This window comes from Corapipo altera, unplaced genomic scaffold (genome assembly GCF_003945725.1).
Source record: "Corapipo altera isolate COAL_440 unplaced genomic scaffold, ASM394572v1 58, whole genome shotgun sequence".
Lineage (NCBI taxonomy): Eukaryota > Metazoa > Chordata > Aves > Passeriformes > Pipridae > Corapipo > Corapipo altera.
In genome coordinates, this window is record NW_020884898.1 from 8,850,801 (window position 1) to 8,862,812 (window position 12,012).

General features: G+C 37.1%; 1 protein-coding gene across 5 annotated transcripts in view; it reads right to left on the minus strand.

Annotated features, from left to right (window-relative positions):
• Nucleotides 1–12,012, minus strand: part of LOC113949763 — a 178,292-nt gene that overhangs the window by 32,879 nt on the left and 133,401 nt on the right. For 2 of the 5 annotated variants that reach the window (XR_003528556.1, XR_003528558.1), the window contains one exon: nt 8,585–8,648. Coding sequence is in view for 2 of the 5 variants with exons in the window: in XM_027648752.1 (XP_027504553.1) it covers nt 10,732–10,872 (141 nt within the window). In the remaining 3 variants the exon portion in view is untranslated. Of the gene's footprint in view, nt 1–8,584; nt 8,649–10,678; nt 10,873–12,012 lie in introns of those variants that run through there. The other 3 variants (XM_027648752.1, XM_027648751.1, XR_003528557.1) reach the window with 2 other exon arrangements.

Consider the following 12,012-nt stretch of genomic DNA (forward strand, 5'->3'; position numbering starts at 1 on the left):
GTGAACGGCTCAACTGACATAGGTAAATCTGGGTGTTCAAAGCACTTTGGGAGTAAATCCCCTTCAGCTGTGCAAACTAAGTGTACCTAGGCTTTTTGAAGAGGTAGAGATAGAAAAACTGTCTAAAAGTACAAGATCTGTGGGACAAGCTATGATATAGAATAGCAGTCACTGATCTTCCACCCAGGACACATGAATACCAGACAAGCCATGTCTCCATGTCTCTTGATCATAGGCTACCGTGAAATCTCCTTCCAGATCCAGACAGAACATCTTTCTTGGGCAACTTTCAAGGAAATCAACCATTTACACAGATTTAGCATGCTTCAAATGCTATTTCTAGTCTCAGGCAGAAGTTCTTTCAAGTGATAGTGAAGTTCTCATGGTCAAGTTCTCATCTCATGGTTTCTTCCTAACATGGGAAATTAACAAATTTGTCTCAGCAAACTAACTGCAATGAATGAGATGGAGAATTTTGTGTTTGTTTTCTTTTTTTCACATCAGTGTAGTGCCATGCAAAAATCCCCACAGTAAATACGCATAAACATACACACTGACAGTCATCTTTTCTTAGACATACAAATCTATTTTGATATTGCAGCAACCACCAGGTTGGGTGCATGTCAGGGAAAAGTGAGACTTAAATTGCTTTTATTGTCCAGGGACTTTGGGAAAATGAGAGTCTCACAGAGCTTGAGCAAATCCAACCCCCGTGGTCTCAAGCCAGACCTACAAAGACTGTACTACCAAACAGTCTATGCTCCTTCCTGAGCTGGCGAGTCATGACAGAGAGGACTCATGGAGTAAACTTTGGTTTCTGCTAACCTTACAAACACGACACCAGTCCCAATCCAACCCTGTTGCCAGCATATCTGCAAAGTTTTACATTCATTTCAGGATTATTATCATGTCAGGAAATAAAGAATAAAAAAATGACCAGTGAAAAAGTAAAGTAAAATGGAGGGAACTCCATTTCCCAGACAAACTGCAGATTGACCCAGATAAATCGCGCTCAACCATGGACATAAAGTTTAGTTGAGAAGACTCAGAACATTCAGATAAAAGCAATACAGGCATAATATATGTAGGTTAACTACATACAAGAGAATGTAAAATGTACACCCCTCCCTTTTCATTCAGCCATAAAAGCAAAGCAGGTAGTACACAAGACTGTTCTGACTCTTAAAAAAATGATTATTCTGCTGTTCTGTATCTGTGTCCTTTCACTGAGACTCTTGGTGCAATGGTTGGTGCACACCAGCATCAGTCTTACCCAAGCCAAACAACTACATCAACCAGAAAGCCTCCAAATACAGTTTTTTACAGGTGAGATCTTTCCATTCAAAAGCAAGGAAAAGAGAAGCCTCATTTTTGACTTTCTACTCAGATTTTGCAAGTATTCCCGAAAAGACTTCATCGGTGTGAGGCTTGATCTTACTATTTCTAGAAGCAGCATAAAAGAAGCGGAGGAAAAAAGATAACAAAATTTCCCTGAAATTTCCATATACATTATATGTATTATAATAAAATACAGTTCAAAGTTCCACCTGAATATGAGGAAAATCTGCTTTATTGTGTAGTGACTGTGCACTGGAACAGGCTGCCCAGAGAAGGTGTGGAGTCTCCCTCACTGGAGACACTACCAAACCTTCTGGATGCAATCCAGATGTGCTCTGGGATGACCCTGCTTGAGAAGGGAGGTGGGACCAGATGATCCACTGTGGTCCCTTTCAAACTGTGAAATATTCAGAAGCCTTATGCAAAAGTAAACTCTACGAAAAAAATCACTCTGATGCAAATATTTTTACTATGTGAGAAGAGACAAAACAGAAACAATGTAATTTTTCTGCACTATATAATGCAAAAGCATTAGTTTTTCAAACTTGTATTTAGCTGCTATAAAAGCAATACTCACATTTAAACAGGGCCTGCCAGATGTATTTAGCTTTAGTTTTTTTAAAAATACCAGAAGCTGCTCTTAATAGATAAATGAATGTCATATGAAAACATATTCAAAAAATTTGAAAAATTTCAGGTGCACTTCTATTCCAACTTTATCAGTTAAGCAACCTATCACAGGTCTCTTGCTGAAGAGCTTCAATAAACAAGTTTTAGAGATTCCTAAGAGCTGTTTGTCATTTTTAAAGGATAGAATTGCAAAGAAAACCTTTCCTGGGATTGTTTTAAAATATTTTACCACATTCTGTATATCTAAAAATCTCTTAAGAACTTTAACTTTTTCGAAGACTAGGAATTTAAACAAAGGATGAGACCAAGTGAAACTCGGCATTTTCTTTTGCTGAAGGGAAACAACAAGAAGAGAAATTCACTCATATATTTTGACTATTCTGAGGTATTTCAACACTGCAAAATTACTATTAACTTACTTTACCTCCTCTGGTAAACTGGATTAATGGCAGCTTTATTCCACAGAAAGGCCTCAAAATGGCTGGACCCAAAACACCCAGGCTCTATTAGTGCATCTGACCCACAGTTATTAACTTAGAAACATCCCTTTAACTCTGTTTTCTCTGGACATGGCTCTGGACACAGGCACTCTGGGCTGCAGAAGGAAATAGAAACGCTCCCCAGCTCTCTGAAGTGACTTAGCTCTAAAGACAAACAGGATCTGGCATTAAAGTGCATTTTTACCGTGATGCAAGTTTCTGTGTTGGGAAGCAGGGCTAAGACCATGGATAACACTTGGTCTTTACCCAGGAAATTGTGGCAAGCAGAAAGGTGCTGGGCAGGTCAGTGCTTCTGCAGTCAGTATTTCTGTAGGACCAAACTTGGGAAAGGCTGGCAACCTGTGTCTCCCAAAGAAACCACTGGGAGTTGCAGGTCAGTTGGATCTCAAAATTTTCCCCAAATATCCTAATGGAGATTTCTCCCAAATGTAAGAAGCGACATAAAGGCACAAGGATGACAATGTTACAGCTTACTTACAGGAATGAACACTCTCAGATAGGCCCTAGATTGGAACACATCCATGTGTAGCCATGTTACAAAGTGCATTTATTTACTACAGAATCATCATAGTAGTATAATGCTGAGGCTACGATACTGACTAATATTCCAAGCAGACTCTAAAGGTAAAAAATGCCAGACTTCACCTAAAACAGACAATATGTTTTATGACTTCAAAATGAAATCACAGAAGATTTAACTCCATTCAGCTGTTCTTAATAGAGCTTTTTTCCCCTTTGTTTTTCATTCTCTACCTTAATCCGCTTCAAAATTACCTCACAGTCTCATTCATTTTTGCTCGTAACTTGATAACTCTTACCAAAACAATGTATTGCACATTACAGGGCAAAAATCTTAAATTAAAGAACATAGAAAGAAATAGAGAAAATGTATATTCATTAAAGCTGGTGATGCTGCACTGAAAATTTGCATAGCAACCTGCAACTATGCCTGATAGAATTACAAATTTATCATGCCTTTGAAGGATAGATGAAACATTCCCACATTTTCTGCATCAGTCATTTCTATTCAGTTCAGCTTAGTATAAACAATTCCCCTTATTTTGCAACTAATTGAAGAATTAATATAAAAGGATTTGAACACCTGTTGCTCTGTTGGCAGAAAACAGCAATTACAATGTTTCTTTCCAGTGAACTTAAACTACAGAAGAAAAAAATTAAAATAGAAAAAGAAGAAAACATACTGGTGACCAGGGTCCTTTTGAATCCACAGAGGATATGACAGTTTTTATTCAGATGGTCTCTGTTAAGTTTCATTTGTTGATGGAGGTCTCCTCTCTATCCCTCCATTTAGCCACTGCTCCTTTAAGCATTTTCCATTAACTTGGAGTAGCTTTGATTCACTCAACCTCATCTCTCCTCTGTCCCACATACTTTAAGTTAGGCTTAAAATCCATTGTGCATCCACCTGTCCTACAGATCCTCTTTACCAATTTCCTATCACAAACAATCATCACCGAAAATAAATGCTGTTAAAAAGAGAGACTAAATCCATTTTCATCTTCTTTTAGATGCCTTATCTAGGAGAGTGGTAAGGTAAGTCTTAAGCTGAGATAGAAAGAGTCAAACAGGGGCCTGTAAGCAAGTGATTTTTTGAATAGACAGACATGGAAAGAGAACAATAACCAAAACACAATCAATTGTCAAATCTACTTAAAATAAACATTCTTAACTTTCCTTGCTGATGCAGAACATAAACTAATGAAACACTGGAAATATTGAACATCTTGTTATGTTCACCTCCAATAAAAGTAAAGCCAGAAATGCAGGGGTTCAAAATACCCTGAAGAAAGAACTATTTGCTGTTAACTTGGGAGCTCCGGGACCAGATCCCTCACCCCATGTGGAACAGCCATGTTTCACACTTTCTCTATCCCACGGGAGTCTGGCCTGCCCATGGCCCACATCAGAGGTATCCCCCTGAGTAGAGCACCACAGGGGCGTTGCTCCACTCTTTCGCTTTATATCCACAAACTTAAATCATTTTCCACCAAAATTATCACTATTACTGTCTTAAATTATAAATTAATATTCTTGAAAATAATACTTCTTTTACTTTTTATGGAAAAGTATGTGGAAACATACAGTATCAGTTTTTCCCAACTATTTTGGAATGAGCGTCACTGCCTTGTCCAGATGCTTCGACTTTGGCAGCAGTGTGTTCCATCACATTGAGGAGACCTCATCTTTGAGGTCATTTTCAGAAGCAGCTCTCACTTAAAAAATCATTATGAATATGTAAGCACAGTCTTTTTCCTTCTTGCTGCACAGCTTTTGCTGGGAATGGTTAAACTGCAAAAACACTCAGCCCTTTTTCTCTTTTGGTTAGGATACCTGCTCATGGGATGTACAGATCTTATGGGATTTTTTTTAAGAAAAGGCACACAAACATACAGAGAACACCAGGACTGAGGAGGGATGATTTTGTCTACAGCACCTGGCCCACACGGGTAAAAGCACCCAGCGCTGGGAAGTGCCACTGTCATCAGTTCCCAGTGCTTTGGGAACCATTCACACAAGGAGTGTGACTTCTCCAAGTCCTGCTGAGTTGGGAAGATGCACCAGAACTTAATTCTGTGCCAAAAAAGACAAGGGCATTGTGGTTCAGGGTCAGCCTGACATGCTGTGTAAGGACATGGGGGCTGAGACCCCAGAGTGGGACTGGGCTGAGCAGCACATGAATCTCTACAAAGTGGGAACACAGGTGGGTCTGCAGGTCATTTGGATCTGAGTTTTAAACACCAAGTTGTTCAGGCACAAAGCAAGAATATTGTAAATCCAAGGAAGACCAGGATCAACTTGTGACACTGCCTGCTACTATCCAAGCAGCAGCATGAAATGCTTTTTGGAAAATATTATAAGGACAGAAAAAAATTCCTCATTTTTTAAAAAAATGTCCACCCATGTAACAACAGAAATGAAAAAGCAACTGTGTAGGAAAAGTTGTTTCCATGAAGAAAGAATGAAGCATTAAATACTTGATATTTTCCTGAATTTATAAATCAAAATAAACTTTTAAAGTTTTCCTGTTAATGGCATGAAAATAATCATCAGTCTTTCCTTAAGTGTCTACAGTACATAGTCACAGCCCATTAAGACAACGTGTCAGCATTGTTTATAACAGGATTTAAATGAAATAATCAAGTCATCAGGACTATTTCAACATCAATAAAGCCTCAGAGTGTTCATTATGTACAGCCATGAAACAATACCTTTTTTGCATACTTTCCCTGATCAGATTAAAGTGGTGATGAATTCCTCGATGGCTCAAGTGTGCTCCAAGGAAAGCTAGAAGGTTGTACAGTTAACTCCCAGGGTGTAACTCTAAACCATACAACCTACTACCTCAACCCGGATGCACACAGCTTCCGACGGTGACCATAAAGTCTTCTTCACTTCTTCAGCCTTTCTTTGAAATAGGCCTATATATTTCCCAGGGGGGTAGGCTTTCAACTGTAGTTATTCCCCACTTTTCAGACAAAAAGACATGTTCTTAGATAGGTTTTTCTACTGCAGAGGCAGAATTTCTGTTCTATGCTGTTTATATATGTATAAAGATATATACGTGTGTTGTGTGCGTATATATATATACATACATATTTGATGGGAATGACGCAAGCCCAACTACATTTCTGGAAAAAAATTGATATTTGGCCTTATTTTACAATAAAAATAAAATACAAAAATCTTCTTCGTTTTTCTACATTTTTTTTGAGTCTAATACCATGGAATGGTATATTTAATAAAGCCAGGAAACGGTATATCCTACACTCCCTCATTGGAAACCCTACAATTCCCTCACACTTCTTTCTAAATTTTAATAAGATATTAAGCCAAGTATGCTTAAAGTAACCGATAAAAGTACACATCACTTAAGTTTGAAGATAAGGCAACGGACAAGAGAAGCATTCCAAACCCTGTATAGTTCTGTACACTCATTTGGGCTTGTTGTCAGATACCACTGTGGTGTGTGCTACACAGACCTCTGCCAGATCACCACACTGACACAGACCCATAGAAGCGAGCTTGTGCAGTGCGTTTCAACACAAGATCGGATCTACGGGTTTATGCCAATTGGCATCGCTGATTACAATTTTCCTTTTAAAGAGAGACGCAGAAGACTTTAAACAAACAAACATATGACGTGATATAAGAATGAGTATTCAAGATTGAAAGTATTACCATCTACTGCAAAGAAGGCTGTTTCAAGCTTAACTGCATAAATGGTGGAGGAAACAAACAAGCCAATGATTTGTAACTAGTTTCTTTTTGAAAATGGAAGAAAGCCTATTTTACTTTTTTTACAGATTGATGGCACACCATTGTTTGTCTTCAGCAGGAATTAACATCCTTTTGCGCACCCTTTGCCTTCAACAATGAATCCTCAACTCCCAACTTGCACCTGACTATAGCGTGCACACAGCAGGCAAGACTGGAATCAATAATTGGACATGACATAGAAGTAAACAATACAGGTTTGCCCTTTGTGTCTGAGCTCATATCATGTGCTACAACTCAAAATAAAAATCACCCCACCAAATCCGAAAGGCGTGAGGCACACTGGAGTGTTGCTCCCATATGACATTACAAAGACTGCTTAGCTATTTCTTCAACTTACAGCACAGCTACATACTCCTTGACAATAACTTGTTGATTAAACAATGGCTATTAATCAAAGCAAAGAGGTTGATTTGTATATTTTATTCACTAATCCTCCCATCAATGCGATTCCCTAATAATAGGAATGCAAGTGGAAACGCGATCTTGTAAAACTCCAGGGTTAATGCCTACAACAAATCCTTCCTTCTTGTGACTGGCAAGCATAGTATACAAATTATCACACACTAAAAGCAGGGGTACTTCACACAACAGACTGAAAACAGGTCCTTTGGAGTAATAACCAGTAATTCAGAAAGGTGAGACACGGACAGTTTTATAACTTTCATATTCTAAATGAAAGCACTAACAAACACTGCACTTTGAAGCAGAACATCTCACACATCAGAATAACTTTTAACAATACCACCACAAATGCATTTGTAAAATACAGGCATAAGATACAGGTATAATTTTAAAACCAGGTGCTATAAAAAGGTGCCTTTTGATTTCAGCGGGTTACTGAAATCTGTGTCTCAATACCATCTTAATGCCTTCCTTCCACTAGTTTCCACCAAAGGCCTAATTCTGCCACTGTTAGTTGGGCAAAATTCCTTTTAGTAAAATAAATGTTGTCAACAGCAAAGTTTTTTCATCAGGGTAATGCTTCATTTTCTTGCAGACTGCAACATGTATTTTGAGTTCAGTAATGACGGCTGTAAATTAGTGAATTACCTTTTCCTTTTCTTTTTTTTTTTAAACTTGCTAGATTAAATATTGCATGTTCAAGCACACCCTTTTGCATTTTAAAATACTCTTATTTTATTTTTCTAGAACAATCTCTTTTAAACCTGCTTTCACTTTATGTGCAACACTTCAGCATTCAGAAGGAATGGTATTTTTATAGCTGTTTTCTGCTGACACTGAGGAGATAGAATATGTAAAGACAAGACTTCAAACTAGAAGAGCTATACCAGTATCAGAAATAAGTATGCAGACTGCATATACAACTTACTGAATGATTTCATAAGCACTGTAAAATTGCTTTTCCAATTTTCTTTTTTTTTTGGTGAATAGAAGAGATATTCTGCATTTCAAAAATAATCGGTCACTGTGTTACAGTTACATACTAGCAAAAAAAATATATGTATTATAAATATACTAGTGATATGAATATACTAGGAAATATATTATATATATATATAATATATATATGATATATTTACCAGGCATAACCAAAAAGCAAATTATGTTTTAATTTCTCAATTATTTCTAAAACTTCATGTAAACATACAGTATAAAGCTACAGCTTTGTACAGCTACAGTTACATAAACTGCAACATTCCCAACAGAAAGTAACAAGAACAAAAGTGTAATACACATATCTGAAATTATATTTGTAGGCTCTCTTAAGGAAATAATTTATTAAAATCTAAACACCTTCATATTCTTGCTAATAGCTTTATTTTTTAACAAAAGAAATTTCAAGATCACTGTGTTACCTTCGTTGATTTCTGGTATAATTAACTTCTTCATTTTCTTTTTTCATTTTTATTTTTTCTTTCACTAAAATAAAAAAAAAAAAGCGCAAGAGAAAGATTTTGAAATATTTGCTTTTTTTGAAGTGTTTTCTGAACAACATGAAACATACACAAAATTAGTAATTATGCTTTTAAGATATAAACCCGACACACTGCTGACACCCCTCCTCAGGGCCATGGGAAGACATGCTGTGAACACGCACACGTTGGCAAAGGGAATCTTTCATTTACTATTTCCTAGGCTTTTTTCACCCCGCAAATACTTAATTTATATTAGGAATTTCGGAAGGGAAGGAGCAAACTTAAAAGGAAGTACTTTTTATCAGACAGTGAATACAATTAGGTAATTTGGTCCGGAACTTCACAAAAATACTGGGATAAAGTATGTGGCTTAAATCAAAAAACATTTACAAAAATTTATGGGAGGGGGAAAGTGATTAGTATGACCAAATAGAGAATACTGAAAAGTTATTTTAAGCTAATGCAAGCCTTGGTTTCTCAACAGGCTTAGGTACGAATGACAAACAAAACTATTCCAACAAAACTAACAGGGAGGGCAGAATCACCATAAATCTAAGAAATACTTTCTGGTCCAAAATGGGTATATGGAGGTGTATGTGTCATACATATAAGGTCTCCATTCAGCAATTTCCCAGAATTCATTGCAGAACAACAAAAATATAAAGTAGCAAAATTGGCATATAATCTTAGAAGTTACTGCCTAATCAGTAATGTATAAAAAATGAAGCACACGTTAAAACAATTCTATTTTGTAAAGTCATAATACATTTATAAAGTTTTTTATTAGACACACACACATCACGAACATTTGGAAAAAACCCCCAAACTATAACAGTTTCTGATGAAAGAGATACTGTAATTTCAAAGTAATTTCGAGCTGAGGACATCTGTACTTTTAACATAAATTAAAAAGACTAGGAAAATATATAAAAAAATAAATAAATCCAAACTACATAAAACACCGATTTGGCTGAGCTTTTCAAAATCTGTCAGTCAGAATGAATTTTGTTACACACTCTTCTAATTGCCTAGGAATATGTTACAACAGACAGACAAACGCCTTAAGAAAAAAGCTCTACTAAAGCGTCACATGCTCAAAACTTACTTTAACTGTACATGCACTTATCACAAACATTCTGAATGGGTATTTTAAATACTATTTTCAGCTATTCCTGGACAAGTGCTGCTTTACCGAACATCTTAAAATAGTCACTGTTACTAGCTGCAAACCAGGCGTACTTCATGAATGTCCCAATAATGTGCCTTTTATTCCAGTGCTTATCACACTGATTTCTTTGTAATGGATTTAGATACAAACTGTAAGAAACTCATATATGAATTAACTCAATAACAACTTTAATATACTGGCTACAAGAGCGATCCTTTCCTGCAGTTTAACACTTTTTTTTTTTTCCACTTCTCCTCTTTAGAAAGTGAAAGTATGAGTCACACTGTAAAAAAAGAATTTAATTTCCTTAGCAACCAGATCTAAATACCCACAACTTTCTTAGAGATAACCAAAGCTCCAACTGAGTAAATGTAACATTAAGGTCTTTGCATAACTCCAGTGCTTAGCTAAGACAAAATGTGCCTAACAACTTCTACAGACTCTCAATTTTTTTGTTTACTTTCTGTTTTCAGCAGTATTAGATCAAACACACACCCAAAAAGTTAGTTTTAAAAAGTGTGAACATCTGACTACGTTAAAATTAATACACAAGAACTCATTTGCAAAACAACATGTTTAAAACAACTTAAAAAAAAAAGAAAAAGAGGAAAAAAGAAACAGAAGCTATACCTGATATGAAAGGTACGTTTTCACTCAGTGCCAAATACTGCTATATGAGCAATAGTGAAAAAAACAAGCAAACAAACAAAAAATTCACTCCTTCTTTTTTCGTTTCTTTTTCCTTTTTCTTTTTTTTACTTAAAATCTCCTATGTTCATTTTGTTACACTGTTTTAAGCAGCTCTAACATGTCCTGATGCCTCTGTAGTGAAACATGCCAGATTTTTTTTTTTTTTTTTTTTTTGGAAGCAGGAGAGTCACTTTTTTTTCTTTCCTGCACTCTTGTACGTAGGACAAACTCAGATTTGTTTCTTCTTCTCAGGGCTCCTGTTCTTTCTCGGAAGAAGACCAGGATGCCTGTCTTCTCTCTCTCTCGCTCTTCTCGGAATTCCAGGCACAAAGCACTGCGCAAAAGCTGCACCAATCCTTGCCGCAACTGCCTGCACAGGACAAGAGGTGGGGAGAGACCAGAAAATTCACCTCGCCCCTGCGCCGGTTTTATAAATGGGGATTGCACAAATCTGCCCGAGCAAAGGGGTGAAAAGGCAGGGTGCCAGTTTGCTACACTACGCTGCAATGAGCTCATGTTCAATGCTGTCGCCCCGTTTGCCCGGTTCAAACGCCTGTTCATTAAACAGGAGGAAGGAAAAAAAAAAAAAAAGCCACCAGAAAAATAAAAAAAGCAACTTCTATCGTTGAGACCCTCTAAACTACACACCATCAATAAAAAAAATAAAACGTGTAGTTTTAAAACGCAGTTATGGAGTATAAATATTCTGCTTATATTTTCTTTCTTTCTTTTTTTTTTTTTTTCTATTTGGAGATAAGAAGCAGAATTTATCAGGCGTGAAAGGGACAGCCTCCTGGTGGTGTGCCAAAAAAGCCAGAATAAAGGCAAAGTTGTGCTTCAAAGCTCAATCGCTTGCTGAGTCTGGCTAAAGTCAAGTATTAAGATCCACCATTTTCTGAGCCATGTAAGAAAAGAGGAAAAAAGTCAGAACGGGCACCGCTTTCCAAGTCTCCGTTGGCACCATCACAAAATCTCAGCCGTAAGGTCACATGATGCTCTGCCAAATGTGGAGTGCATTCCCATAAACCATTCTGCTGATACTGCGAAGGCAGCTATTGTCTAGTTTATACCCAAAGTTCAGCCCACTCTTCATTGAATTAGCTGAAAAACGCATCACCTTTGGGGGTTGGGAGCCATGGAAACGTCTACCTGGCAGGCTGCCCACTTTTTCTGCCCATCAACCAGAGATGGAATTGTGCTGCCTAATGTAATGATGACGAGGAATGTGAAGAGTCGTCCAAAGTGAATCTGATTCTTGCAAAGCCTGCTTCATTTGCACAGTAAACTCTGGTTTCTTGTCGTTAAAAAGGGGAGGGAGGAGGGAAGAAGAAGAAAAAAAGCGCCTTTCTCCTAAATGTAGCAATTAAAGGTCTAGTAAACATGCCTAGTCTGCAACTTTCCTTCATAACATACTGAAATGGTTCCCAAAATAAAGCACTTGGTATAACACAAATTTTCTGATTTAAAGTAGCACTCGCTTCTCCCCAAGTTAATGTGGCATCCCCTGGAC